This window comes from Plecotus auritus, assembly GCF_963455305.1.
Source record: "Plecotus auritus genome assembly, chromosome: 8".
Taxonomy (NCBI): Eukaryota; Metazoa; Chordata; class Mammalia; order Chiroptera; family Vespertilionidae; genus Plecotus; species Plecotus auritus.
The window spans coordinates 60,712,005-60,738,408 of NC_137782.1; the positions used below are offsets into that span (position 1 = coordinate 60,712,005).

Genomic DNA, 26,404 nt, shown 5'->3' on the forward strand with positions numbered 1-26,404 from the left:
GCTCAACCACTGAGCAATGCCGGCCGGGCAATAAATAAAATTTGTTAAAAAATAAAGTATAGCCCTGGACAATGTTGCTAAGTGGTTAGAGCGCCAGCCCACGCACCAAAGGGTTGAGGGTTCAATTCCCAGTCAAGGGCACGTAACTGGATTGCAGGTTGAATCCCAGCCTAGTCAGGGTTTGGCGGGAGGCAACCAACTGATGTGTCTCTCTCACATCAATGTTTCTCTCCCCACCCCCACCCCCATCCCTCCCTCTCTTTAAAAAAATCAATGGAAAAAATATCCTTGGGTGAGGATTAACAAAAAATAAATAAAAATTATATTTAATTTTAATTAAACAGCCACACATAGCAAGTGACTATATTAGTGCAGCTCTAGAGTCGATAAGGCTTTCTTAAGCAGCTTTGCAGTCTCACACACAATCATCTCCCCTCCTCAAACACAGCCCTCCACCTTCCTTTCCACCTTTCTAACTCTTTTGTTTCCTGCAAGTTACTTCTCAGGAAACCTTTCCCAACTCTACACCCTGAGTCTGGTCCCACTGTTATGAGTGCTATGCTATCTCATGTTCTTCTCCTTTGGAGCACCTACCATAGTTTGCAATCACATATAATGGATGGTTTAATTAATATCTGTCTCTACCACAAGATCAAGCTCCATGAAGGCAAAGGCCAAGTCTGCCTTGCTCACCATGATATATCCCTAACACTCAATTGTGCATGGAACATAGCAGGCACTCAACAAAGGCAGTGAAAAAATGTGGGAATGGTCTGGCAAAATGCTCCACTGACTGCTCAAGCTCTGCAGAGCTCACCGTCCTCCCTCTATCAGATTTTGTTGGTACCTAGGGGTTCCAAGGAGAGGAACCTTCCCTCCTCCTGATCCCAACAAGTACAAGACTTGAAAATAAAAAAATAAGACTGCCTTCTCAGAACTGAACTCGAAAACAAGAGTAAAGAATCAAAGTCACATGAGAGTGGCCAGTGACCTGCTGAGCAAGAAAAACTCCATAGTGACCAGTTTCAATACACTGGTAAGTCTTAAAGAAGTAGGTAGGTTCTGACTTCTCCCCTAAGGGCAGATTCCTTTGGCAACAGCAGAATGTTGTTCACCCAGTTTCCATAGTGCTAAAGTATTCTCAGAGACCCAGAGCCACTCCTACTGCCATTCTTTGAAAATCAACAATTTTCAGTCTGACATTCAATCCTCTTTCAGCAATCTAATAGCATTTGCACAGTAGTGGTATCAGTTACAATTCTAAGGAGCCCAAGCAAACTTTTTAGGAGTAGAAGAGACATAAAAACTTCTTCCAGGAATGCTCTCACAATGGACCCTGGATTAGCCTCCTAATCCCAGTTCCTCCAGTTTGCCTCAGGGACAAAACATAAGCATGAGGTCATGTGGATCTCTCTTTCTCTCACTATCCTCCAATGTGGCGATCCATTTTCCAGTAGAGCCCGTCTTCTTATCATCTACTCTGAGTCACCTCTCCAGCAGAAGACATCCCTTTCCTCAAAGCTCCGCTTCAGTCCCACGAGTTCCAGAAAGCCTGCCTGTAATTGCTGCCCCTCAAACAGTTCTCCCTGGCATGGCCTCAGCCATACACATGTCCTGGACACACCTTATGACCCTAGCTGTGTAGCATATGGCATTTTCCTGAGTTCCTTCATAATATGTTTTATATCTCCAATTAAAGTAATAATAGCTTGACTGTACTCAGCATCCTCAAATAGAACATTTATTTCTTAATCAGGCTCTATTTTAAGGATGAAAACAAATAATTAGAAAATAAAGTGAATAATCAAGAAGGAATTTTGTCTTCAAAAACCAAACTGGCAACTTCCCTGGGGATCAAAAAGGAATGAACTTGATCATGTTCATCATCACAAGATATCTGTTACTACTAATATCTGGGAGAAATACCGGGGACTACACAAATTATTCTGTCAAGTTCTTTTAAATTATAGATATAGAGGAGAAGGCTTCATGTCAGATTTTATGAAGGGGAGAAATAAAAGTGTTGTGTGTTTTTATATTAATCCTCAGATATCCTAAAAACCCAATTAAGAACTTGGTCAATAAAGATTTGCTCAACTTACACACAGTCTGCAGGCAGAGTGTACTTGCTCTTCCGCAGAAAAGACTGGGCAAGTGAGGCAGAACCCCTAGCATCACACAGACCTTACAAGTAACCGATAAATACTAAAAGTAAGGCTGGTCCATCTTGAGAAGAGAATGGAAAACTGAAAAGGAGGCAAGAAATACATTGTCCCTGGAGAGCCAGGTAGGGGAGTTCAGAAAGCAGCTCATCCTGGCAAGCTCGCAGTGCCTGCCAATGGGCAGAGAAGTAGGGAGGAGACCTACCGTCCAGCTCCTTCTCAATGGAGTCCATCCTATGCGTGACTTCGTCCTGAAGAGATTCCACATGGGTCAGCAGGTTAAACTGCCACTGGTGCTGGGAGCTCAGGAGCCCCTCTCCACCTCTGTCCAGCAGCTTTTGAGCAGGGGTTTCCTCTGGTAGGACCTTTTTGGAGACATATTCCCTCACCTGGGGATGCAATTGACATTTAAGTTACTGAATGGAGACAGCTCCAGCCAGCCAGTGTTTGACACCATCTGAAAAACCAGTTGCAGTTTAAATATTCCAAATATCTATCTCTTTCCTCCCTCTCTTGGGCACTGGCCAAAAACATGCCTGCTGTAGCAACTGCAACCACCTCAGGGCAGCACAGACCTCTGGCTTGGAGGACCCCACGGCTGCTTCTCAGTGGCTTGTCCAATGCCCTAGGCCTTATGTGTGAGCTTCACAGAATGGCTTCTAGAGCCCTGAGATCAGAGTATAGCAGAAGTATAAACAAGATATGTGGGAATCAAACAAGAGTTTAAGTCCTACCTGTATGTCTTGCTGAATACATGAACCTGGATAAGTTATTTCACCTCTCCAAGCTTCTGGTTCCCTTTTGGGAAAGAGGGTAGTAGTAAAATCTACTTTAAATGTTCGTGAATATGAGATAGTATAAAACACAGTGCTGGACAACCAAGATGGCGGCATAGGTAAACACAACTTGCTGCCGCGCACAACCACATCAAAACTACAACTAAAAGACAAAACGAATATCATCCAGAACCACTAGAAGGCTGAGTGGAAATTCTACAACTAGAAGGAAAGAGAAAAGCGCACTGAGTCTGATAGAAGGTGTGGAGGTGAGGAAGTATGGAGGTGTGCGCGAAAGGGGCTGGCAACTGGGTACGCTGTTGCCTTTTTCAATCGGAAGGGAGATACAAGCTCCTGACTGCTCTTAACTCCAGTTCCGGACAAGACTTTGGGGACCCAGACTCATACGGAGAGAAACTGAACTGTCTGGCATCAGGACGGAATGCGAGGGCGGCTTTCTCTCAGAGGTGTCTGCAGTGATCATTGTTCCTGCATGGTGCTGCAGGACACAGAGATCCGGGGGCCTCTTCGGGGAAGGGCTGACGGGCAGCCATTCCTGTTTGCTCTGCCCTGGTGATTCCCTGAGACCCCGCCCCACCCAATTTACAACCCCACCCAAACTGTGCGCAGAGGCTGTTGCATATGAATGGCCTGGCCATTTGCAATCTAAAACCTAACAAACTGCAGCTGGGTCAGTGAGCCCCAGAGCTTCCAAAAGAAGGCCCAAGGCTCCATAGCAGCTTGCACTGCTTCACAGCTGGGCCTCATCTGGGCACCTCCAAACCCCAGACAAAGAGGAGGAATCTGCAGACCTCTCTGTAGCTCCTGCTGGGTGGCCTCAGGCAGAGGCTAAATTAGCACCTCCTTGGAGATCCAAGAGCCAGTGTACCCAGTGGTCAGAGTGGGACCATCCAGATTACAACTCCTCAGATCCATAAGAGACACACTCAGGGGGCAGACTCAGTGAGCACCAAAACCCCAATGAAGCAAGTCTTGCCTCATAAGGGTGTCTCCAGCACAGAAGTTCTCCCATTGTAGACACAACTGGTCCTCACAGTAAATTGGCCTGGAGGTCAATTCCTCCCAATGATACCAACAGCAATCAAGGCTTAACTACAACAAGACTGTGCACACAGCCCACAAAGGGGTGCACCAAGAGGGTCCACCTCAGGTAATTAGGGAGGCTGAGCTACTGGGCCCTATAGGACACCTAGCACACAAAGCCACTCTATCAACACAGGGAAGCAGCCAAAATGAGGAGACAAAGAAACAGGTCACAAATGAAAGAAATGGAGGAAAGCAAACTACTGGATATAGAATTCAAAACCACGGTTATAAGATTACTCAAGAATCTTCTAGAAACCTCCGAGAAATATATTTAAAAAATGAAAAAGGACCAATTAGGAATTAAGCATACACTGACTGAAATAAAGAATAATATACAGAGATCTAACAGCAGACTAGAGGATCCCAAGAATCAAGTCAAAGATTTTAAATACGAAGAAGCAAAAAACACCCAACTGGAAAAGCAAAAAGAAAAAAAAATCCAAAAATATGAAGATAGTGCAAGGAGCCTGTGGGACAACTTCAAGCATACCAACATCTGAATTATGGGGTGCCAGAAGAAGAGAGAGAGCAAGATACTGAAAACCTATTTGAAGAAATAATGACCGAAAACTTCCCCTACCTGGTGAAAGAAATAGCCTTACAAGTCCAGGAAGCACAGAGAACCCCAAACAAGAGGAATCCAAAGAGGACCACACCAAGACACATCATAATTAAAATGCCAAGGGCAAAAGACAAAGAGAGAATATTAAAAGCAGCAAGAGAAAAACAGTTAGTTACCTACAAGGGAGCACCCATACGACTGTCAGCTGATTTCTCAACAGAAACTATGCAGGCCAGAAGAGAGTGAAGAGAGTGGCAAGAAATATTCAAAGTGATGAATAGCAAGAACCTACAACCAAGATTACTCTACCCAGCAAAGCTATCATTCAAAATTGAAGGTCAGATAAAGAGCTTCACAGATAAGAAAAAGCTAAAGGAGTTCATCACCGCCAAACCAGTATTATATGAAATGCTGAAAGGTATTCTTTAAGAAGAGGAAGAAGAAGCAAAAGGTAAGGATAAAAATTATGAACAACAAAATACATGTCTATCAACAAGTGAATCTAAAAATCAAGTGAATAAAAAATCTGATGAACAGAATAAACTGGTGAATATAATAGAATCAGGGGCATAGAAAGGGATTGGACTGACAATTCTCGGGGAGAAGAGGGTGTGGGAGGTGCGGGAAGAGACTGGCCAAAAATCATACACCTATGGATGAGGACAGTGGGGGGTGCGGGGTAAGGGCAAGGGGTGGGGTGGGAACCGGGTGGAGGGGAGATATGGGGGAAAAAAAGAGGAACAACTGTAATAATCTGAACAATAAAGATTTATTTAAAAAAGAAAAACAACAACACAGTGCTGACCTAAAGTCAGACTGCCATCAATGAAAGATTTTTAACCCTGCCTGCCCTGTTTAAACCCAGTATTTTCTGATTTTTTATTATGTGCCAGACACCTCTAAGAAATCTGCCTAGTCTTCAGGAGTGTAAACCTTTTCTGGAGTTTGTGATCTCAACCTTTTATTCATTTATTTGAAATAAAATAGAATTTAGCTAAGATTTATTTAGAGCTTACTATGTGCAAAGCCATGATGCCAGGGGAGGTAAAGTGACCTGTTTAGAACCACAGAGTAAGTAGATCCTAGTCCAGACTTGATACTGGGTCTGTCTCAAAAAAACTGTGTCCTTACCAGCCTTGCTCAGCACTGTTTTGACACTGGCCAGGGCATAGACTGAATGAGATACAATGCCCACCTTTGTTTGACTTATAATTTAGAATGCTCAGCAATAAACAGCAAAGTATTTAACACTGGTGATACCAACCAGCAATTCTGTGAAAGCAAGGATGACAGGGTGTAGAAGCTCTCAAATCACACACAGCCTCGCCCGGCTGGTGTTGCTCAGTGGTTGAGTGTTGACCCATGAACCAAGAGATCACGGTTCACCTCCAGTTCAGGGCACATGCCCAGTTTTCGGGCTCAATCCCCAGTAGGGGACACGCAGGAAGCAGCCAATTGATGATTCTCATCATTGATGTTTCCCTCTCTCTCTCTCTAAAGTCAATAAAAAACATTTTTTTTTTTTTTAAATCATACACAGCCTCACTGACAACTGAGGACAGGATAGAACAAGACCAGTGAAGAGTTAAAGATGATAACTTTAGCAAGAAGATGACATGGGGTTTCAGAAAAGAATGATTTGAAAAACGAAAAAATAGAGTGGTTCAGGAAAACTGATGAAACTTGCAAATATTTTGACAAAACAGACTGTTCTTATGTCAGGGCTATGTTCTTAAGCAAAGTTAAATGTTCAAGTAAAGTTATCACAGAACTGTATTGGAAAAACTTATGCCTAACACAACGCTTGACTCATCTTGGCTCATGCCAAGATACAATTGTAACATAAATAGCATTTAAAAAAACCAGCAACAACAAAACTCATTTTCCTAACTTAGTTCCATTTATCAAGTCCCAATCAACCTTTTTCTCCTTGCTACTTCCCACCTTTCCACCCCCACTCCCACAGACTATGCCATTTTGTGGGCATTTCCCATAACCAATGATCTTTGATTTAAGTGGGCTCTCCTGACTTTGCACCCATTTTAAAAGGGGGAAAAAACAAAACATCTGTGATAAGCAATTTTAAATACAATTTTATAATAAATATCTATATATCCTATATAATAAGGAAATAGTATACTAATTAGACCGGACGGTGGGACAACCTTCCAGAACGGCCTTCCAGAAAAACCAGTGGGTGGGGCCGTGGGACAGCAGAGCCAATGAGGCAGCCGGGGCTAGCAGGGCCGAGCCCCTTGCATGAATTTCATGCATCGGGCCTCTAGTCTATATATATAAAATCCTAAGCAACCAAACGACTGGTCGTTATGACACGCACTGACCACCAGGGGGGCAGATGCTCAACACAGGAGCTGCCCCCTGGTGGTCAGTGCACTCCCACAGCAGGAGTGCCACTCATCTGACCAACAGGCTATAGATGCAGGGCTCACAGCTGGCAAGCGCCCTGACTGGGCGCAAGCCTGCAACAGGCACAGCAGGACCAGGATAAGCAGGAGCAGCAGGCAGGAGCGGCAGGCAGCATTGGACTGCTGGTTTTGGCCCAGTCCCCACAAGCCACGCCAAGGGACCCCACCAGTGCACGAATTCATGCACCGGGCCTCTAGTAATCCTATCTAATAAAAGAGTAATATGCAAATTGACCATCACTCCAAGACACACGATGGCTGCCCCCATGTGGACACAAGATGGCCACCACAAGATGGCCTGCAGGGGAGGGCAGTTGTGGGCAGTTAGGGGTGACCAGGCCGGCAGAGGAGGGCAGTTGGGGGAGATCAGGCCAGCAGGGGAGGGCAGTTGGGGGGGGACCAAGGCCTGCAGGGACGGCAGTTGGGGGAAGCAGACCTGCAGAGGAGAGCAGTTGGGGGAGACCAGGCCTGCAGGGGAGGACAGTTGGGGGGTACCCAGGCCTGCAGGGGAGGGCAGTTGGGGGGGACCAGGCCAGCAGGAGAGGGTAGTTGGGGGGGACCAGGCCTGCAGGGAGGACAGTTAGGGGTGACCGGGCTGGCAGAGGAGGGAAGTTGGGGGTGATCAGGCCAGCAGGGAGGGCAGTTAGGGGTGACCGGGCCAGCAGGGAGGGCAGTAGGGGTGACCGGGCCAGCAGAAGAGGGCAGTTGGGGGAGACCAGGCCAGCAGGGGAGGGCAGTTAGGGGTGACTGGGCCAAAAGGGGAGGGCCGTTAGGGGAGACCAGGCCAGCAGGGGAGGGCAGTTGGGGGAGACCAGGCCAGCAGGGGAGGGCAGTTGGTGGGACCAGGCCTGCAGGGGAGGGCAGTTATGGGGGGGGGGGGACAAGGCCTGTAGGGGAGGGCAGTTAGGGGCAATCGGGCCAGCCTGGGAGCAGTTAGGCGTCGATCAGGCTGGCAGGGGAGTGGTTAGGGGTGATCCGGCTGGCAGGCAGAAGCGGTTAGGGGCAATCAGGCAGAGGCAGGCAAGCAGTTGGGAGCCAGCAGTCCTGGATTGTGAGAGAGATGTCCAACTGCCCGTTTAGGCCCGATCTCGGTGGGATCGGGCCTAAATGGTCGGTCGGACATCCCTCAAGGGGTCCCAGATTGGAGAGGGTGCAGGCTGGGCTGAGGGACACCCCCACCCCGTGCACAAATTTTGTGCACCGGGCCTCTAGTCTTATAATAAACATCTTCCCTAGAAAGAGAATTTATAAGCCCTCAAACACTGAATTAAGAACAAATATAAGCAAGTCACATACCTTTGGAGAGCTGGGTTTGAGGTCACTGTCCCCCCTGCTCCTGTCTTGGTCTAGAGGCCAGCCCAGGCGTGGGGAGAGGGAATCATCACCATTCTCATGGAGGGGGTTGACTGCATCAAGGGCAGAGCCCCGCGTCTCCACCACTAGCTTCTGCTCCACAGCAGGGTAATAGGCGCGGGGCTTCTGGTAACAGTGCTCACTGGTGATATATGACTCCTCCACAGACCGAGGCAGGGGCAGGGGTTTCTCCACCGCCCCATTCAAAGTTCTATAGCTTGGGGCTTCCTCCTTGCTCTTGGCTTCAGCGACTTGGATGTGTCTGGAATGAGATCTCCCATCCCCTGAATGCTGTTTCCAAGGCTGACACCACAGCTGCAGATCAGGATGCTCCCTGCTTCTGTGGGGAGGGCAAACATGGAAAGAGGTTTAGAGTAAGTGGAACCACTGCAGGGGCTTCTCAGTTCCCAAACACTCTCCCAGCACAGAAAAGAGCTCCCACCTGGGCTATCTGGTCGCAGAGGGAATGGAAATCCATGGTCTCTGAGGAAACCACCTCAGGCAAGCTCACTCTGTGTATACTTGCAGTGAGTGGGAGGACAGACAGATGCTACTCACATTTGGTTCACAGAGGTATAGAAACGTGTGCAGGCCTCTGACTGTCACAATGATGAGGGGTACTACTGGCATTTAATTCATAGAATCCAAGGATGCTAAACATCCTGTAATGCTTGGGACAATCCCACACAAAGAGTTATCCCATGGTACAATTGTCAATAGTACCTTCCCAGCCCCAGCTGAGAAACACTGATCACCTGGAAAGCACAAGCTTAACTCACCAGCAACTCCCACAGATGAGTATCCCCCCTCCCAATGCACACACTTTACTGAAGCCTTCCTGCAAAAATGGAATAAGTCATAAGTATGAAGGCATTTAGTGATCTTACAAAACCTAGAATTCTGTTCCCAAGAGTTTGCAACTATCTTTTCTCAGCTCTCCCACTCCAGCAATCCCCAATACCAATACCACTCTTATTCACTGGGGAAGGAGAGGGAACAACCAGCATCAAGGCAGCATGGGTCCCTGGGCCACCTCCAACAGGGTATCACAGCCTATACCAGGAACCCCAGACCTGATACACCCCTAAAATTTTAATTGCATTAGAAAATGGGAGTTATTGTTAACTTTCAGGTCCACCATAGTCTGAAATACGTTAACATGGATCATAGAAGCCACAGTATCGACCTCCTATTGCATGAAAATCACGAAAGTCTTGTTTCTTCCCTCTTATAATATTCACCCTCCCAGCTAAGATTTGAAGCCCCAACTACTACTCCACACAAGGATGACACTGGGCTTTCCTTGTAAGCCCTGACAATCATGAAGAAGGTATGTACACCATGCATGCTACTTTTTAAATAACAACAGATGCTCCAAAGTTATAGGTTTTATAGTTTGCCTTTGAAAATAAATTGGCCAGACCCCTTGAGGAACAATATTTCTGAGAATGAAGATCCAGAGCCTATGTTAAGAAAGACCATCCATGTTACACAGACATACTGGGACCACTTCCCCCTCTCCCAAGATCTTTTCTCTATATACAATGACTAAAAAGGTCTCCCTATACCCTCTTCTGAATTGCTAGAAGAAGTCAGATTTAATTCCAGTACAAAGCCACTGCCATAAAGATGAAAGATCTAAGTGGGATTCGGAAGGAACAAGGTTCCTGAATATGGAACAGGGACAGGAGCACAGGCATCTCAGTGAGAAGAAAGAGAACACCCTCTGACTGATTCTGCAAATAAAAAGAAACATAGCAAAATTCACAATCAGGAGCATCACCTGAGGATTTTTAGGCTCTCACATGGACCACTTTCCACTCACTTCAGTCAATTTCTGGTATCTTATTAAGAAGAAATTCATTTGGTTTAAATGTGGTAAAGTTTTCCAATTTTATAAAATGTGAAAGAATAGCCAGTCTCTGACATCCTCCTAGTCAGGGCTGTCACTTGATTCAGCTTGCTTCAACAGATATTGTCACAATAATAGCTAATATTACCCAGCAACTATCCTCCCTTCTTTTATACCCACTCCACCCTCATTCCTGAGTTTCAGCAGGGCTCAAGGCCACCTGGCTAGCTTCCCCTGCAGTTAGGTGTATCCATGAAACTGTTTGCTCTCCCTTTTGCTACTTTTGCCCTCCTGGGGTTTGTAGCAGAGGTGAGGTACAGATGAGACTACAGCAACCATGCAGATGAGGATAATCCCAAATGGAATGCCAGAGGAATAAGATGAAGGAACCCAAGTCCCTAAGTCCCTAGATAGAACCCTGGAGAAAGGACCCATACATAACCTGGACCCCCACCTACCCCTGAACCATATATTATGTGAGAGAGAAAATTCCCTTTTGTTTTAGTCTCTATTTGGGGGGTCTTTGTTATAACAGCTTAGCTTTCACCATACCATTATATACTCTTGCTGAATGTGCCCTGCTCAACCACTCCCAGGCCTCTGTGCACCAGAATGCAAGAGAAAAAAGACCCTCATCCTGCCATCTCTGGATTCTGACACTCTATTCTGCCTGGCGCCAAGAGGCCTCCAGGACTAGTCAGCAAAGGAAAACCTTGTCGGAGAGTGGCCTGTCATGTCTAACTCACTCGTGGCCCTAGTTTGTCATTGTTGATAACTTAACTAAAATGGAACTCTATGGGCAGGCTCATGGGAGAACTTAAGGAGAGATTTTTACAGAAGAGAACCTGTCCCTGCCACAGATTACGCTAATGCCAAAAGAAAATTCATGGAGATGCAGTTAGGAAGATTAGAAGAAGTACTTGACAGGAGCCGAGACCTGAATGCTAATCCTGACTCTACTCGCAGAAACCACAGGAGAGTGGCTGCTCCACTCAAGGCCCAGTTGCCCTATTTGGTAAAGAGGGGGCAGGTTATAAAAGCCAACAGACCCAAATAAGAGCCACATGTCTTTCTCAGAGTTTACATAAACTTGGGTCACCTGACATGTCGAATGCGACCACAAAAGGGAATTCACACTCTATGTAACTCTAAACTCTGGCCATTAAAAGCCAGAAGTCCAGCTCCAAAAGGCCTAAAACTTTTCTGTATAAGCAAACCATCAAGAGGCATATTTAATGAGCAACCTCTATGCTAGAGAACAGGCTTGCCAACAATTATCTCTTCCAATAGCTTTCAATTTTACTTTGTTTACCAATCAAGGATGCTTAGGATGAATGGATAAACAAAATGTGGTATTATACACAATGAAATATTATTCAGCCTTAAAAAGAAAGGAAATTCAATACAGGCTGCAAAATAGATGAACCTTGAAGACATTATACTAAGTGAAATTAACCAGTTATAAAAAGACAATTACTGTAGGATCCCATTTGAATGAGATACCTAGAGTAGTCAAATTCATAGAGACAGAAAGTCGAGTGGTGGCTGCCAGGGGTTGGGGAGAGGGAAAAATGGAGAGGAATTACTTAATGGGTATGGAGTTTCTGTTTTACAAGATGAAAAGAGTTCCGGAGGTTAGTTACACTTATCACTGCTGAAGAATGATTGAGATGATAATTTTTATATTATGCATATCAAGCATGTCAAACTCAAAGGCTAACGCAGAACAAATAAACAAGGTTTAAGTTTATGTGGGCTGCAAAAAAACAAAAGCTTCAATTTTCATAGAAACGTAGGTTTATTTCAATAGAGACATGCTGAATACAAAGGGCTGAAATAAATGAGTAATCATTAACATAAAATAATAGAACATTTTAATAAAAATTAATATTTTTTCTTGAACATTAACTTACCAGACACTGAATAACTGCACAAATTAATAAGTGTAATACAAATAAATCTATTTTTCTTATTCTCCAAAAGTGAAATACTTCCTGTTGCGCACACCAAACAAGTCAGTACAAGACTAATGACGTGGCAATCGGCTGCTAAAATATTCGCTGTTAGTATTAGTGGAGAGAAATGGTGCACCTGCACATAAGGTGCATAAGGGAAATGAATGCAACACGATTATAGTGATCAGTCATTAGCGAACGTTGTAGTTCGTTATTAATAATTATGTATAATAGGATATTGTAAAAATTAAGTTACGAAGTTTTTTTTTAAATTATATTTTATTGATTTTTTACAGAGAGGAAGGGATAGAGATTTAGAAACATCAATGAGAGAGAAACATCGATCAGCTGCCTCCTGCACACCTCCTACTGGGGATGTGCCCGCAACCAAGGTACATGCCCTTGACCGGAATCGAACCTGGGACCTTTCAGTCCACAGGCCGATGCTCTATCCACTGAGCCAAACCGGTTAGGGCCGAAGTTTTTTTTAAAAAACATTTTTTACATACTGTTATATTGGCTGGGACACAAAAATATTCGTTGTGGGCTGCATGCGGCCCATGGACCATGAGTTTGACATGCCAAATGTATATGTCACCACAATTTAAAAAACAAAAAACTCAGACTGTACACAAAAACAATCTCAACTATTAATACATACACTGTATCATGACTATAGTGGTGGTTGCAAGAATGCATACATTTGTCAAAACTCAATGAACGCTTAAAATATGTAAATATACCTCAATAAAATTGATTTTTTTTAAATGTTTTATAACTGAGAATTTTTAGTAAGGTCATCTATCTTGATTTTGTAGCTTTTCAGTTTCTCAAATTTATCCTTCTCCCAGACATGCCAAATAAGACATGTCCCCAAAGCTGCAGGTGCCACACTTACTGCAAGATGCTCATCTTGAGCTGCAGGCCATGCAGAACCTCGATCACTCTCTGCACATCCCCAAGAAGCTGGTGGGTGGCCACAATCTTCTTGGCATTCTGGTGGGAATAGTTATCTTCTAAAAATGCCAGGCCATGCATATGTCCCCTAGTCAACCACTCCTTGTCATACCAGTACTTTAAGCCAGGCCTCTGACCTAAAATAGTGACAATAAGAGAGTTAATACTTGGCCTGAAGGAAATCCAGATTATTTCATCATTGTATAATTATTACACAAACTTTTTAAGGATGGATTGGTGTGTTTATTTTGTTCATTTATTCACCCAATATACATTTACTTGGCACCTACTAAATTCTAGGCTCCCTATTAGGTGTTGGAAATAAGGTAGTGAGTAAAAAAGTAAGTTTCCTGATCTCCTGGAAGTGACCAGAGGTACAGAGAGAACATGGATATCTCTTTAAATTTAAATAACATCATCCCCTCTTCTAATTAAACCTGCAAAGACTTCCTACTGCACACAGTAGAAACCCAAAGCCCTAACTAACTCTGGCCTACTGAGACTTGCAGGACAGGCTCCTTCCTGCCATCCTGGCCCCATGTTTACAGTTTTGTTTATGGAACACATCAAGTTCTTTCTGGTCTTAGGGTCTCTGCTTAGGGTCTCAGTACCCACTCTGTCTAGAGCACTATTCCCCTTTGCAGGACTGGCTCCTTACCACCTCTCCTCAGAGAGGCCTTTTGTCACCTCCCAAAGTAAGACAGACTCTTTAATGTCTCCTAGTCACTGCCTATCTGATCACTTTTGCTCCCTCACAGCATTCATCCCTATCTAACAAGTTCTAGTGTATCTGACTTATTTTGACATCTATTTTTGGCCCCAACTCCACTAAAAGCCAAAAATATAGGAACCATATTGTTCATTGTTGTATTCTCAGTGCCTGGCAAAAAGCATCTTAAATAGATTTATCAAATGGAAAGAAGCCCCAAGTGACCCTTCAACTGTCAAGTACCACATAATTAAATACTGGTCAGGCCCCCTCCCTTCTCTGGGCCTCCATTTCCCATCTGTTACAATAGATGAACTGAATGGCTTCAGTAGTCTTGTTCATTACAGGGACCTCTAGGAAGGATTGAAAACATGACCCCATGTGACTTGACAGTGTTTCCTGCTCCAAAAGCCCAGGGAACAACTTACAGTCAGACTGTTGTTCACCTCCCATTATATAAAAACCCTGAAATAACCTGGGTAATCCTATCAAGGTCTCTGGGCTCTTTCTGGATTTATCAACACACGTGGTAGGGATACACCTTGATTCTGTTAAAAACATTTTAAGGAACCTTTAAATCTGTTAGGTTAAACTTCTGGCCTAAGACACTGCAAAGTTCAACCGAGTCTATAAATGTGTCAGACATTGAGTGCTCAATTTAATGAGAAATCTATTCACAGTCTTGGCAATTAGAGTTATTAAAGTTCAGAAAGTGTGTACGAATTGAGGAAGATGGTGTGTATGATTTCTAAAAAGAAAAAAATGGAGGAAAAGAATGAGAAACAATAAAGTAGACAAAAGAGATTTTTCAACAGAAAAGTGGAGGGAGAGAATGATAGACAATGAAGTAGACAAAAGAGATCTTTCCTTAAGGAGCCCTCAGGGTTATATGTAGAATCTTAGAGGCAGCTGTTGCAGGAGCTGCCAGAACAGGATTCAGAGCAACACGACCTGTTATACAAGACAAAGGTCAGAGCCACTGGTTCTTATCTTCTGCCATATCCTCTCTGGGTCTGTATTTGCTCGCCTGTCAAATGCTAGGAGTTGACAGGTGGTCGCTGAGATCCTGCCTATCAATAATACTCTATGACTCATAGACTAATCTTCTGACCATATTTTCCCTTTGAGATAAAGGAAAAAAATAGAGGCAGATTCCTTTCTGTCCTCCTGGCCCCATGTTTATGGAACACATCAAGTTCTTTCTGGTCTTAGGGTCTCTGCTTCAGTACCCACTCTGTCTAGAGCACTATTCCCCTTTGCAGGACTGGCTCCTTACCACCTCTCCTCAGAGAGGCCTTTTGTCACCTCCCAAAGTAAGACAGACTCTTTAATGTCTCCTAGACATTGCCTATCTGATCACTTTTGCTCCCTCACAGCATTCATCCCTATCTAACAAGTTCTAGTATATCTGACTTATTTTGACATCTAGCACAAGGAGACATAGCGTCACAACAGAGGTTATCAGGCCCCGAGGGGATCTACTTGCTGGAAAATGAACTATGATGGTCAGGCCCACACTACACAACTAGCAAAATCAAGATATTTGGCCTTACAAGCCAGTTCTAAATCTTATTTGCTTTATGAGATTAGAAAAGTCATTCATATCCTTACATCAATTTCTTTCTCATAAGCAAAAATGGGAGGAGTTCCTTAGGCCATTCACAGGACTAAAAGCAATAACAGAAGCAGAGGTTCTCACGTATTGTCTAGCTGTAAGGCGATCATAGGACTGGAGCTGAGGGGAGAACTTACAAGTAGTGAACAGGGAGAAGATGTCAACATCCTATTGACAGCAAGACAAGAGCAACAGATTTATAATCCACCCCTGAAACTTCTGGAAAGGGGCACCCAAGAGCCACAGGCAATCCCTGTGAACATGGAACAATGAAACTAACTGATCCTGCTAAGAAATTAATTTATTCTTTTGGGTGGCATATAGGCACTTCGAAACCACACCTTTTCCCTTCCCCTTAAGGGCACGTTTCCCTTCTTGGTGGCAATGAAGCAATGGAGGCCAGGTACCACTAGAGGGAGCAGAGGCAGGTTTCTAACTCACCAACAGCCCTTAAAAGTCAATGACAGCCTACATCTTCATGAATTCTCAAGAAAAGGAGAATTCTAAAACTAGAACAACACAGAGCAGAATAGCATGGCCTTTATGCAAGGATGACACGCAAATCTGTAGAGCATTCCATAGTTTTTATAGTTTCAGTCATGCAAGATGAGTAAGTTCTAGTGCTGTAAACACTGTGCTTCGATTATAAATAATACAGTACTATGCCCTTAAAATGTTATGAGAGTAGATCTCATGTTACATGATTTTTATAATAAAAAATAAGGCCCTAGCCAGTTTGGCTCAGTGGATAGAGTGTCGGCCTGAGGACTGAAGGGCCTTGGGTTCGATTCCAGTCAAAGGCATGTACCTAGGTTGCAGGCTCAATCCCCGGCCCTGGTCAGGGCATGTGTGGGAGGCAACCAATCGATGTATCTTTCTCACATCGATGTTTCTCTCTCTGTGTCTCTCCCTGTCCCTTCCACTCTCTTTCTCTGAAAATCAATGGAAAAATATCCTCAGGTGAGGATTAACAAACAAACAAACAAAAAGTAAATTCTAGCTCAAGGCCAGCTCTTCTATTTGATGAACCTCTTCACACATGGTCTCTTACTGCTAAGCTCAGGAAAACTGGCCATCAGGTGAGTGAGCAAAAAAGGGAAGTCAAAGTCTAGCCGATGCTGAAGAAATAAGTCTCAAGACCACAGACACTTAGGTTGCTTCACACCCAGCTATGCCAAGGAAAAGACTACATACTGTTAATATCCCTGACTCCAAAAATCTCTACCTGGAGGGTCTTGGCAAACATAACAGGTGTATTTCTCAGGCACATTTTCTTCCAGTAATCCCATGCAGACCCCATGCTGCCAGCACTGGCACTCTTCACACTGTTAGAATTAAAGAAGCAATAAAAATTAAACTCAGAGGGTATCCTCCCCATATATATATATATGCCAAGCAACCGGAATGACGGAACAACCGGAATGACTGGTCGCTATTACGTGCACTGTGGGGGCCAACCGGCCTGATCGCCCCCCCCCCAAAACCACCCGCAGCCCCTCCCCACAGCCAGCCTGGCCCCAATCACCGCCCCCTGATTGGGGGCGGGGCCACCAGCGTCCCCTTCCCCCCCTCGGGGCTGGATTACCCCGATTGGCCCCCATCGGGGCAGACTGGCCAGACCCCACCCGTGCATAAACTCGTGCACCGGGCCTCTAGTCCAAAAATAAGCCCACCTGTGGGAGGAGGGGGAAGAGGGAAGTAAAAGGAGAGAACACCCACAACTGACTTACACAGGTGCTGGGCTGCAACCATTCATCTAGAACTGTGCTAGGCAATACAGCAGCCATTAGCCACCTGTGGCTCTTTACATTTACATTAACAAATTAAGTTAAAAATTCAGTTCCCTAGTCCCACTAGCCACATCTTAAATGCTTAATAGCCACATGAGGCTAGTGGCTACTATGCTAGACAGCACATATGAAGACCATTTAGATCTAATAAACAGTGCTGGTCTCAAAAAAAACGGCTTTCACTCTCATTTCTAGAGGACTGAACTCTTCTGATCTTTTTGACACAGGAAAAATTGTCCACATACACAGAGGAAGGTTAACTTATAATGAAAAAACCTGAGTTTGATTCTGGCTCAGACATTCATTAGCTGTGTGACCTTGCAGAGGTCACTTCTCCACCCTAAGTTTCAGTTTCCCCATCTGCAAAATGGGATACTCTTCCTACCAACCATGTGGGGCTGTTTATGAGGAATCAGTGGGTCATGTGTAAAAGCTCCTACCTCACAACTTTAATGTATTAAGAGCCTATTACTACTACTAAGGGGCAATCTAACTCACTTTGATACCTCTTGGAGTAACCATGTGCTAGCATTTGCATTTATTTTCTCTAAACCTTACCAAAGGTCACACAGCTGAAGAGAGCCAAAGGTGGGTCAGAACACAAGCCAGGCGAATTGCAAAGCTAGTTCTTTTAACCCCTAAACCCCACTGTCTTCCCTGGATTAAGGGGGGAGGTGGGGAAAAGAAGGTGACGGAGGGGCAGGAGGTACAGAGGGAAAAAGGTATAGACAACGAGGACAGCATTACCTGGGGATAGTAAGCCTAAGGACTAAGGGCCCAGAGGAAATGGAGAGGAAAAGCAGATGTCAAAAAAGATACTAAGATACTTCAAGCAATTCCAAAGCAGGGCCCAAAACCTTTAAGTACCCAATTAAATTAATAGCTCTGGAAGGTGGACAGTGAGTTTCCTGACATGGCCTTGAGGCTGGGCCACCAGCCTGGCTGGCCACAGGGACTAAAAGTCTAAAGTTCAGACAGCCCTAGCCGGTTTGGCTCAGTGGATAGAGCATCAGCCTGCGGACTGAAGGGTCCCAGGTTCAATTCCTGTCAAGGGTACATGCCCGGGTTATGGGCTCGATCTCCAGTAGGGGGTGTGCAGGAAGCAGCCGATCAATGATTTTCTTTCATCATTGATGTTTCTATCTCTCTCTCCCTCTCCCTTCCTATCTGAAATCAATAAAATATATTCAATGAAGTTCAGACAATCATCAGCCACTTGGAGTCAGATAGTCCCCAGCATGAAGAGGGCTTTCGTGGGCATATATAAACCCTCTAGGAAGCTGATCATTCAGAATCAACACAGGCAGAGCTGGAAGAGAGACTTCAGATAAGATCTGATCCAAATTCTTCCATTTCCAATGAAGAAACTAAAGCTCAGAGAGAAATAAAGGCTAAATGACAGCAAAGGTAGTTAGTAGCAGAAAAGAGACTAGTAATAAGAATGAAAGTCTCTCAATGAGTCTTGAGTACTAAGATTCACCACAATTGAATCAAATATAGCCAAGTTGAAAATTTCAAAATAACTTTTCTTTGTGTGAGTCTGCCTAATACATTATTCATTTTTTAAAAGTTTAAATTTAGAAATGAACAAGAATAACAGAAAAGATAAAATATCTAAGAATAAATCTAAGACTGTTTAAGAATAAAAATACCTAAGACTATCTAAGAATAAAACATGCAAGATCTCTATGAAGAAAGATTTTTTTTTAAAAAATATTTTTATTGATTTCAGAGAGGAAGGGAGAGGGGAGAGATAGAAACATCAATGATGGGGGAGAGAATCATTGATCGGCTGCCTCCTGCACGCCCCCTACTGGAGATCGAGCCTGAAACCCAGGCATGTGCCCTTGACCGGAATCGAACCTGGGACCCTTCAGTCCACAGGCCGACGCTCTATCCACTGAGCCAAACCAGCCAGGGCTGAAGAAAGATTTTTAAATACTATTTGAGGGACACAGAAACTAAGTCAAGGGTAAGATGCACCTTATTCCTGGAGAGCAAGAGTGAGGTATAGTGTTGGAAAAACTGGGTAGCCATAGCCCTCACCTTAAACCAGGATAAATTCCAGGCAGATCAAATATTTAAATGGTTTTTAAAAAATAAATGAAACCTCAAAAGTACCAGAAGAAACCATGAGAATTCTTTTATCAACATTTCTATAAATTTTTATGAACTTCCAATGAGAAAGCAACTGTTATTCAAATCCCAGAAATTATTAAAGAAAAGTTTAATATACCTGACCTCATAAAAACATAAAATCTGTAAGATAAGCCAAAAAACAGATGACAAACATTTGTAACTGTTTTTTTGTAATAGCCAATACAAAAACATATCTACAAAAAGTCTATACAAATGAGTAGTAAAATGACCCACTATTCAACAGAAAAATAGATAAATAACATGAACAGACAAGTCAAAGGGAAAAAAATGATTCTTAAATGAAAAGATGTTCAAATCAACCATTAAAAGAATAAAATTAATGTAAAGTAACTTGAATTAATATAAATTAATGTGAAATAAAACCAGACTAATAATATGCATACACAGTATTTCTAGGTATGGGGGATTACATGTAAATATCAATCAATGTCTAATAATAAAAGCATAATATGCTAATTAGATCAGATGTCCTTCTGGACGAAGCCAGGGCTGCGAGGGAAGGCCTACTCTTGCACAAATTTCGTGCATCAGGCCTCTAGTTTTTTATAACTTTATGTACTGCCTGAAGTTTTTTTAATAAAGATTTATTACCGTCATCATGAAAGTGTTATTCTTATGAAAAACTGTTTTTAAAGAACATACTTTTCATTTATATATGCATGTGTATATGTGTATTCCAAAATATTAACAGTGGTTATCCCTGGGTAAAAATAGTCTGGTTAATTCTTGTTAAAGGGTGCTGGTAAGACTTTGGTACTGCCTCCAGAGAGGGTTTATATAATATTGCTATGACAAATAGCAATACTTGCCAAACTTACAAATGCACATACCCTTTAGCCCAGGAATTCCACTTCCAAAACTCAGCCCACAGATATACTTACAGAAAATTATTCATTAGTTCACTGCTATGATTATTTTTATTTACTTATTTTTTGTTTTGTTTTTTGTCTTTCTTTTTTCCCCACTACTGTTATGATTAGAAACAATCTAAATGTCCATCAATAGGAGAAGGGTTAAATAAATTATCATCCACCCATTATGCAGCTATAAAAAAGAACAGGGAAGCTTTTTATATTTGAAAATGAGGTGGTCTTCAACTTATACATTGTTATATGAAAAAAAGATCTTGAAAATACTACATATAAAATAATATTGGTATTTTAAAAAAGATAGCTGCACAGCAGTGTGAATGCATTCAATGCCAATGCACTTAACGCTGCATACACTTAAAAATGGTTAAAATTGTAAATTTTATGTTATGTGTATTTCACCACACAAAAAAAAGAATGGAGAGAACATATTTATTACTTGTTTGGCCACAGAATGTTTGTGGAATGACATACAAAATGATAAGGGCTGCCTCTGGGAAGGGTCCTTAATAGAGTGGAGGTAAGATTTTTCTCTGCATAACTATGTATATACCTTTTAGCCTTTGAACTATGTGAATGCATTAGCTAGCAACAAATAAACAATATAAATTTTAAAACAAAAGTTTTAAAATGGGCTTCTTGTTAAAACTGCTACACAATTTTTACTGGGGTTTGGCATCTAATATATATTTGTTGCTCTAGGGCAGTGGTCGGCAAACTCATTAGTCAACAGAGCCGCAGTTTGCCGACCACTGCTCTAGGACAAAGGTCAGCAAACTACAGCCCACAGGCCAAATCCAGCTGGAGTCCTGTTTTTGTAAGTAAAATATCATATGAACATGCTCATTCATTTTACATATTGCCTATGGCTGCTTAGGGCACAGTTGAGTAGTTGCAACTGTGGACCATATGGTCCTCAAGGCCTAAAATATTTATTATTTGGTCCTATTAGAAAATGTTTGCCAAAACCTGGCCTAGACTAATTAAAACAATTTAAATATCAAATGGGTTTCCTGATGTTCATATTTAATGTGTTACCCAGATTTCTCAAACATTTGTAATTACTAAGTAAGATTTTAACCTAGTGATTTTAATTAGCACTGGTAAATAAAATCAAATAATAAAGTAATGCTGATACCAATCAAATAATGAAAATGGTCAAAGAAAATCATTTCTCTAAAAGTAATGTATGGAGTTTATAGAAAACAAACTCTAAGTGTATTCTAGGGTTGTACAAATTACCAATGTAAGTTAAAATTTATTTTAAGAAAAATTTATTTGAACCTTCCTAGATAACGAACACATTTAAAACTAAATGATGAATAAATCTTAACAGTTTAAAATGTATTTTTTTCCAGTTAGCTCCCTCTAAATTTATGTATGCCTTTTGCTAAAAATTCCCGAGTGGAAAAGGTATATTGCCCATGACAGGGAAAGTCAGAAACTGTCCTTCTATAACACAAAGCCAGAAGGACAGCAAGAGGATAGCAGGAAAAGTCTACAACAAAGCCGAAGGGGTTCTGAAGTGAGCTCATCATCACCATAATGCCAGATAGGAAACCACAGTGTTAAGCTGACCTGGGAGGAAGGTCATGTAGAGCCTGAGAAGCAGGAGATGAAAGTCAGTTCCAGACTCTGCCATGTAACAGCTGGTATACCTCAATAGCTCCAACTTAGCTTCTTCATAAAGCATAGAATGGTACATCAAACTCTACACCCAAACACCCTGTGATCCTTGCTACTTAGAGAAAAATCAATGGAGAAAGGACCACAGTGGAACAGCAGTCTCCCATACTGATTAGCCAGAACAAACTTGCCAGAGGGGCCTTCATTATTCACCCACTAAAGATTTCTATGGACAAATGAGAAACAAATCAGGCTTCCAAGGCCTAGAACAGAGCACACATCCAGAGAGACAGGATAAAAACTAAGAATCTTGTTCTGGACGGTACGGCTTAGTTGGATAAGGTGTCGCCCTGTGCACCAAAGGGTCATGGATTTAATTCCTGGTCAGGGCACATACCTGGATTGTGGTACAAGAGGCAATCAATCAATGTCTCTCTCTCTCTTCTTCCCTCCGTCCCTTCTGTCCCTTCTGTCCCTTCCTCCTCTTCTCCCTAACCTTTCTCTCTCTCTAGAATCAATTATCTTCAGGTGAGGATTTAACAAAAAAAAAACAAACTAACAATCTCCAACACCCTTTTAAAAACCAAACTTAAAAAATAAAATGCGCACTCAAACATGTTGCAAGCTTAATGTTAAGACAAACACAGCCTACCAGTACACATAATTCTGTGCTGCTAGGCTAGCTTTGCCTTGGAACAAAGCTTTTCCTCCCATCTCTGATTAATCAAAGTGACTACATAACATGTTGTTTAGGAAAACTCACCCATACAAAGGCTATGAGCATTAGGCTTATCTCACAGAATGAGAAAAATAATTGAGCCACTTGAAATGCTCCAAGGTGGCCACTGTCGCTCACAATCCTGACTGAATTATTAGACTTCATGGGACTAGGCCCACCATTCACATTTCTTTTTCCTTATTAAAAAAAATATATATATTTTTTTTATTTTTTAAATAGAGAGGGAGGGAGGGAGGGAGGGAGGGAGGGAGGGAGGGAGGGAGGGAGGGAGGAAGGAACGTTGATGTGAAAGAGACACATCAATTGGACTGGGGCCGGGGATCAAATGAACTTGCAATCCAGGTACATGCCCTTGACCGGGAATTGAACCCTCGACCCCTTGGTCCACAGACCCAGGTTCCAACCATTGAACCACAAGGGCCAGTGCACACATTTCTAAATTTAAAAGTGAAGATCATCCAGTTAGAACTTTCCCTAAACTGCTGCTTTTACCTTTAAACATTTTGATTTCCTGTGAAAGAGTCCATTAGGAAAAGGAGTTCTGATACTTAAAAAGTTTGAAAACTACTAATCTAAGGCATACTTAAGGTCGTAAATATCAGGGAATAATTGAGACTATTCACGCACCCTGAATTCCCAGAGATTACCATAAAGTCTAATCAAAAGGAAAGAAACTCTCAAAGAATCTTAACCAACATTGCCATGATTTACTTAAAGAACTCAGGTACCCTGGACAGCCAGGCAGCTGCCAAGGCACGTAGGGTATTTATGACAGCTCTTAGAGTCAGCTAGACAGGAACCACCTCCACCAGAACTGTGATTAAGAGCAAGAGAAGCACCAGAGGAAAGCAGGTGCAGGCCAGCGATGGTCTCCCCAAGCAGGCAGGGAGTCCACAAGCACATTCCAGAGATGGAAATGACAAATACAAATATCAGGAAAATAAAGAAGAAGAAACAGACAAGTTATATGCTGAGAGAGAAGCCCATTTCTTTAGGCCATAAAGAAAATTTACCTCAGACAGAAGGTATGGATCCACAGGAAGATTATTCCAGAAATTTGGAGGGCCCTGCTGTTCAAATCCTCACAGTGTGACCACAGGCAAGGCCCTTCCTATTTGTGGATCCCAGCTGCCCCAGGCAGAGCATGAGAGGTTTAGAGTCAATGAACCCTCAAGTTCTCTCTTCTTCTATTAATAAGCTATTTACACCAAGCCAAGATTCAGAGGAAGCTAAACCAAAAAGCAAAACTCAATCTGCTGCTGATAAAACTGCCTATGTGGGGCTTCTGACGTGACTGCTTTTGCTGGCCTAGAACTGTAGTCCCTCAAAATTCCCTCCAAGGACCAGCTTGTGCTTCTCTATACCTGTCTCCTGGAAGCTCTACCTACCTGAATCATAAAGTCATTTTCCTCCTGAACCTCACAGATGCAGCGGACCACTTCAAAATCATAGCGGTCATCCCCATCGAGTTCCTCATCTGGGTTGGTGGTCACATCGACGTCTTGGCCATACTCCTCATCGCTCCAAAGAAAGCTCTCAGAAGAGGACTCACTCAGATTATCCTCCTCTGAGAGGAAAGGGAAAGTAACAGGCAATTTTAAATTATGTTACAAAATTTTTAAATCTTAGATTGTTCAGAGTAACAGCTTGTCATCTAGTAACAGTCCAAATCATGTATGCTGAGAGGCAAGCCCAAGGTAAATGGCTGATCAAGGTCACAGAGTTCATTGGCGAGAAGCTGTAACTCCTCCATGAACCACACAGATCATCATCACTAATGATTCATATGTGTTCCTCAACCTCACCCCATCCAGCCAGGACCTGGCTTAGTCAAGTCTGTATCCAGAGCCACCTTTAAAACTGTGGATGGTGGTGAAAGGGGCAGATTCCAGGTATAATCAGAACTAAAATCACTAGGTCTTGGGGCCTGACTAGTTATAATTATAGGTAACCTTTACCTATTACTTATTCTGTAGACACTGTTCTAAATACTTTGCACATACTTAGCAACTCCTTTTAACACGTTAATCGACCAGCCTGTTTTGTGTTCCGGAAGGAAAGTACAGTGTCAGTCACCGGTGACTGACAGGGCACCTACTGTGTTAAACTCAAAATCATCCTACAAGTTGCTGGAGAAGGGGAACCTTCAAGGTTGACTCAGATTTCCTTGAGCAACCAGGTTGGATGCAGAGGCCATCAAATAAGAAATGATGGAATGGGGAGCAGGTGTGCAAGGGGATGGGGATAATGAATTTGGTTATAGACACACTGGCTTGGAAGTACCTGAGAGACCAAAGTTGGAAAGAATGAAACTTTAAGGAAGGCACAGCTAATGGCCTTTATTTAATTTGATGTACTTATTTTAAAAATATAAAAGATTATACTTGCAGAGGGCCTGAAGAGCAGATTACAATATCAACATAATTCCAGTCTTGTCAGACTACAGAGCTATACAAATGATCAAGCCAGCAGAGAGCCTCCTTACCAGGTACTTTCATCACTTTCCCTTTGTTGTTTCCAGATTCTGAGCCATGGAGCTGTGGGCTCATATGGACCCCAGGCTTGTGTGAGGACCCACACCTGGTGACAGCAAATGCCTTGGGTGGAGAAGGTTCCTGGCAGGTGTCACTAATCTCCTCACTGCAGGGGCATTCTGAAAAAACAAGATCAGAAAGGAATAAGCACCCACCCCCGGACATCATCAGGGCATTCTAGAATCAACCCCATCCAACCAATAGCTCTGCTGCTTAAACAGCTAAAAGGCTCAGGAGCAAAGTGGTATGGAGGAGAGATTTGAGGATTAATTCTTCTGGCTACTTCTGAGAACCTCAAAACCAAAAGCTTCCTCTTCATCATCACCCTTCTTCCCTGATCTTTTCTGATAAAACTGTTTTTCTAAGCCAGAAGATTATTTTTCTAAGCCTAGCTCCCAAGGTTGGAAAACTGATTTTCTTTGAAAATAAACTTTTTTGGTGAGATCTAGACACACACTTTTCAAGAAGTGAATCCTGCCCAACTGGTAAGGCTCAGTGGATGAATATCAACCTATGAACCAGGAAGTCATGGTTCGATTCCAGGTCAGGGCACTTGCCCAGGTTGCAGACTCCATCTCCAGTAGGGAACGTACAGGAGGCAGCCGATCAAAGATTCTCTATCATCATTGATGTTTCCATCTTTCTCTCCCTCTCCCTTCCTCTCTAAAATTAAAAAATAATAATAATAAATGATCCTTTCCTGAAATATTTCAGAGATGTGTGTTTGAATCGTGTGTGTAAACAAATACAGTCCTTTATCTGCATATCCTCTGCTACTAGGATGCTTTCCTATGCACTGTCCTATGGCAGAGCACACTGACCAATGAAGTAAGAGGGAGGGCTTTCCTAAATTCCAATGTGGTGTTATAACTCCCAGGGTGAGTAGGCTCCTCCCCTGCCAGGGCTGAGCCTACCAGGTCAGTAAAGGCCTGCTGACCTTCCTCTCCTCCGTGCAAGCTCAGAGGCCAGGACTGGGGAGAAAGCAACCCCTCAGCCCACCCATGTTAAGGAAACCCAAGTGAAACACCCTACAGGAAAAAATTACCAGGTTTGGTTTTCTTCTTCTTTTTCTTTTTCTTCTTTGGCTTCATTCTCACAAACTCTTTGAATTTCTTCTCTTTATTCTTTTCCTTATCTTTTGCAGCTAGAATTAAATACAAGTGTAAGTATTGGCATTCTAACATTTTGTTTACAACTCTTGGGGTGTTTATT

At 42.9% G+C, this 26,404-nt stretch overlaps 1 protein-coding gene across 2 annotated transcripts in view; it reads right to left on the bottom strand.

Annotated features, from left to right (window-relative positions):
- Positions 1-26,404, bottom strand: part of PHF20 (PHD finger protein 20) — a 125,970-nt gene that overhangs the window by 3,254 nt on the left and 96,312 nt on the right. For both annotated transcript variants that reach the window (XM_080683807.1, XM_080683806.1), the window contains 7 exons: positions 26,238-26,336; positions 25,144-25,311; positions 24,047-24,225; positions 16,700-16,799; positions 13,092-13,287; positions 8,330-8,726; positions 2,368-2,551 (listed from right to left, as the gene is read on the bottom strand). In XM_080683807.1, coding sequence (XP_080539933.1) covers positions 2,368-2,551; positions 8,330-8,726; positions 13,092-13,287; positions 16,700-16,799; positions 24,047-24,225; positions 25,144-25,311; positions 26,238-26,336 — 1,323 coding nt within the window. The remainder of the gene's footprint in view (positions 1-2,367; positions 2,552-8,329; positions 8,727-13,091; positions 13,288-16,699; positions 16,800-24,046; positions 24,226-25,143; positions 25,312-26,237; positions 26,337-26,404) is intronic.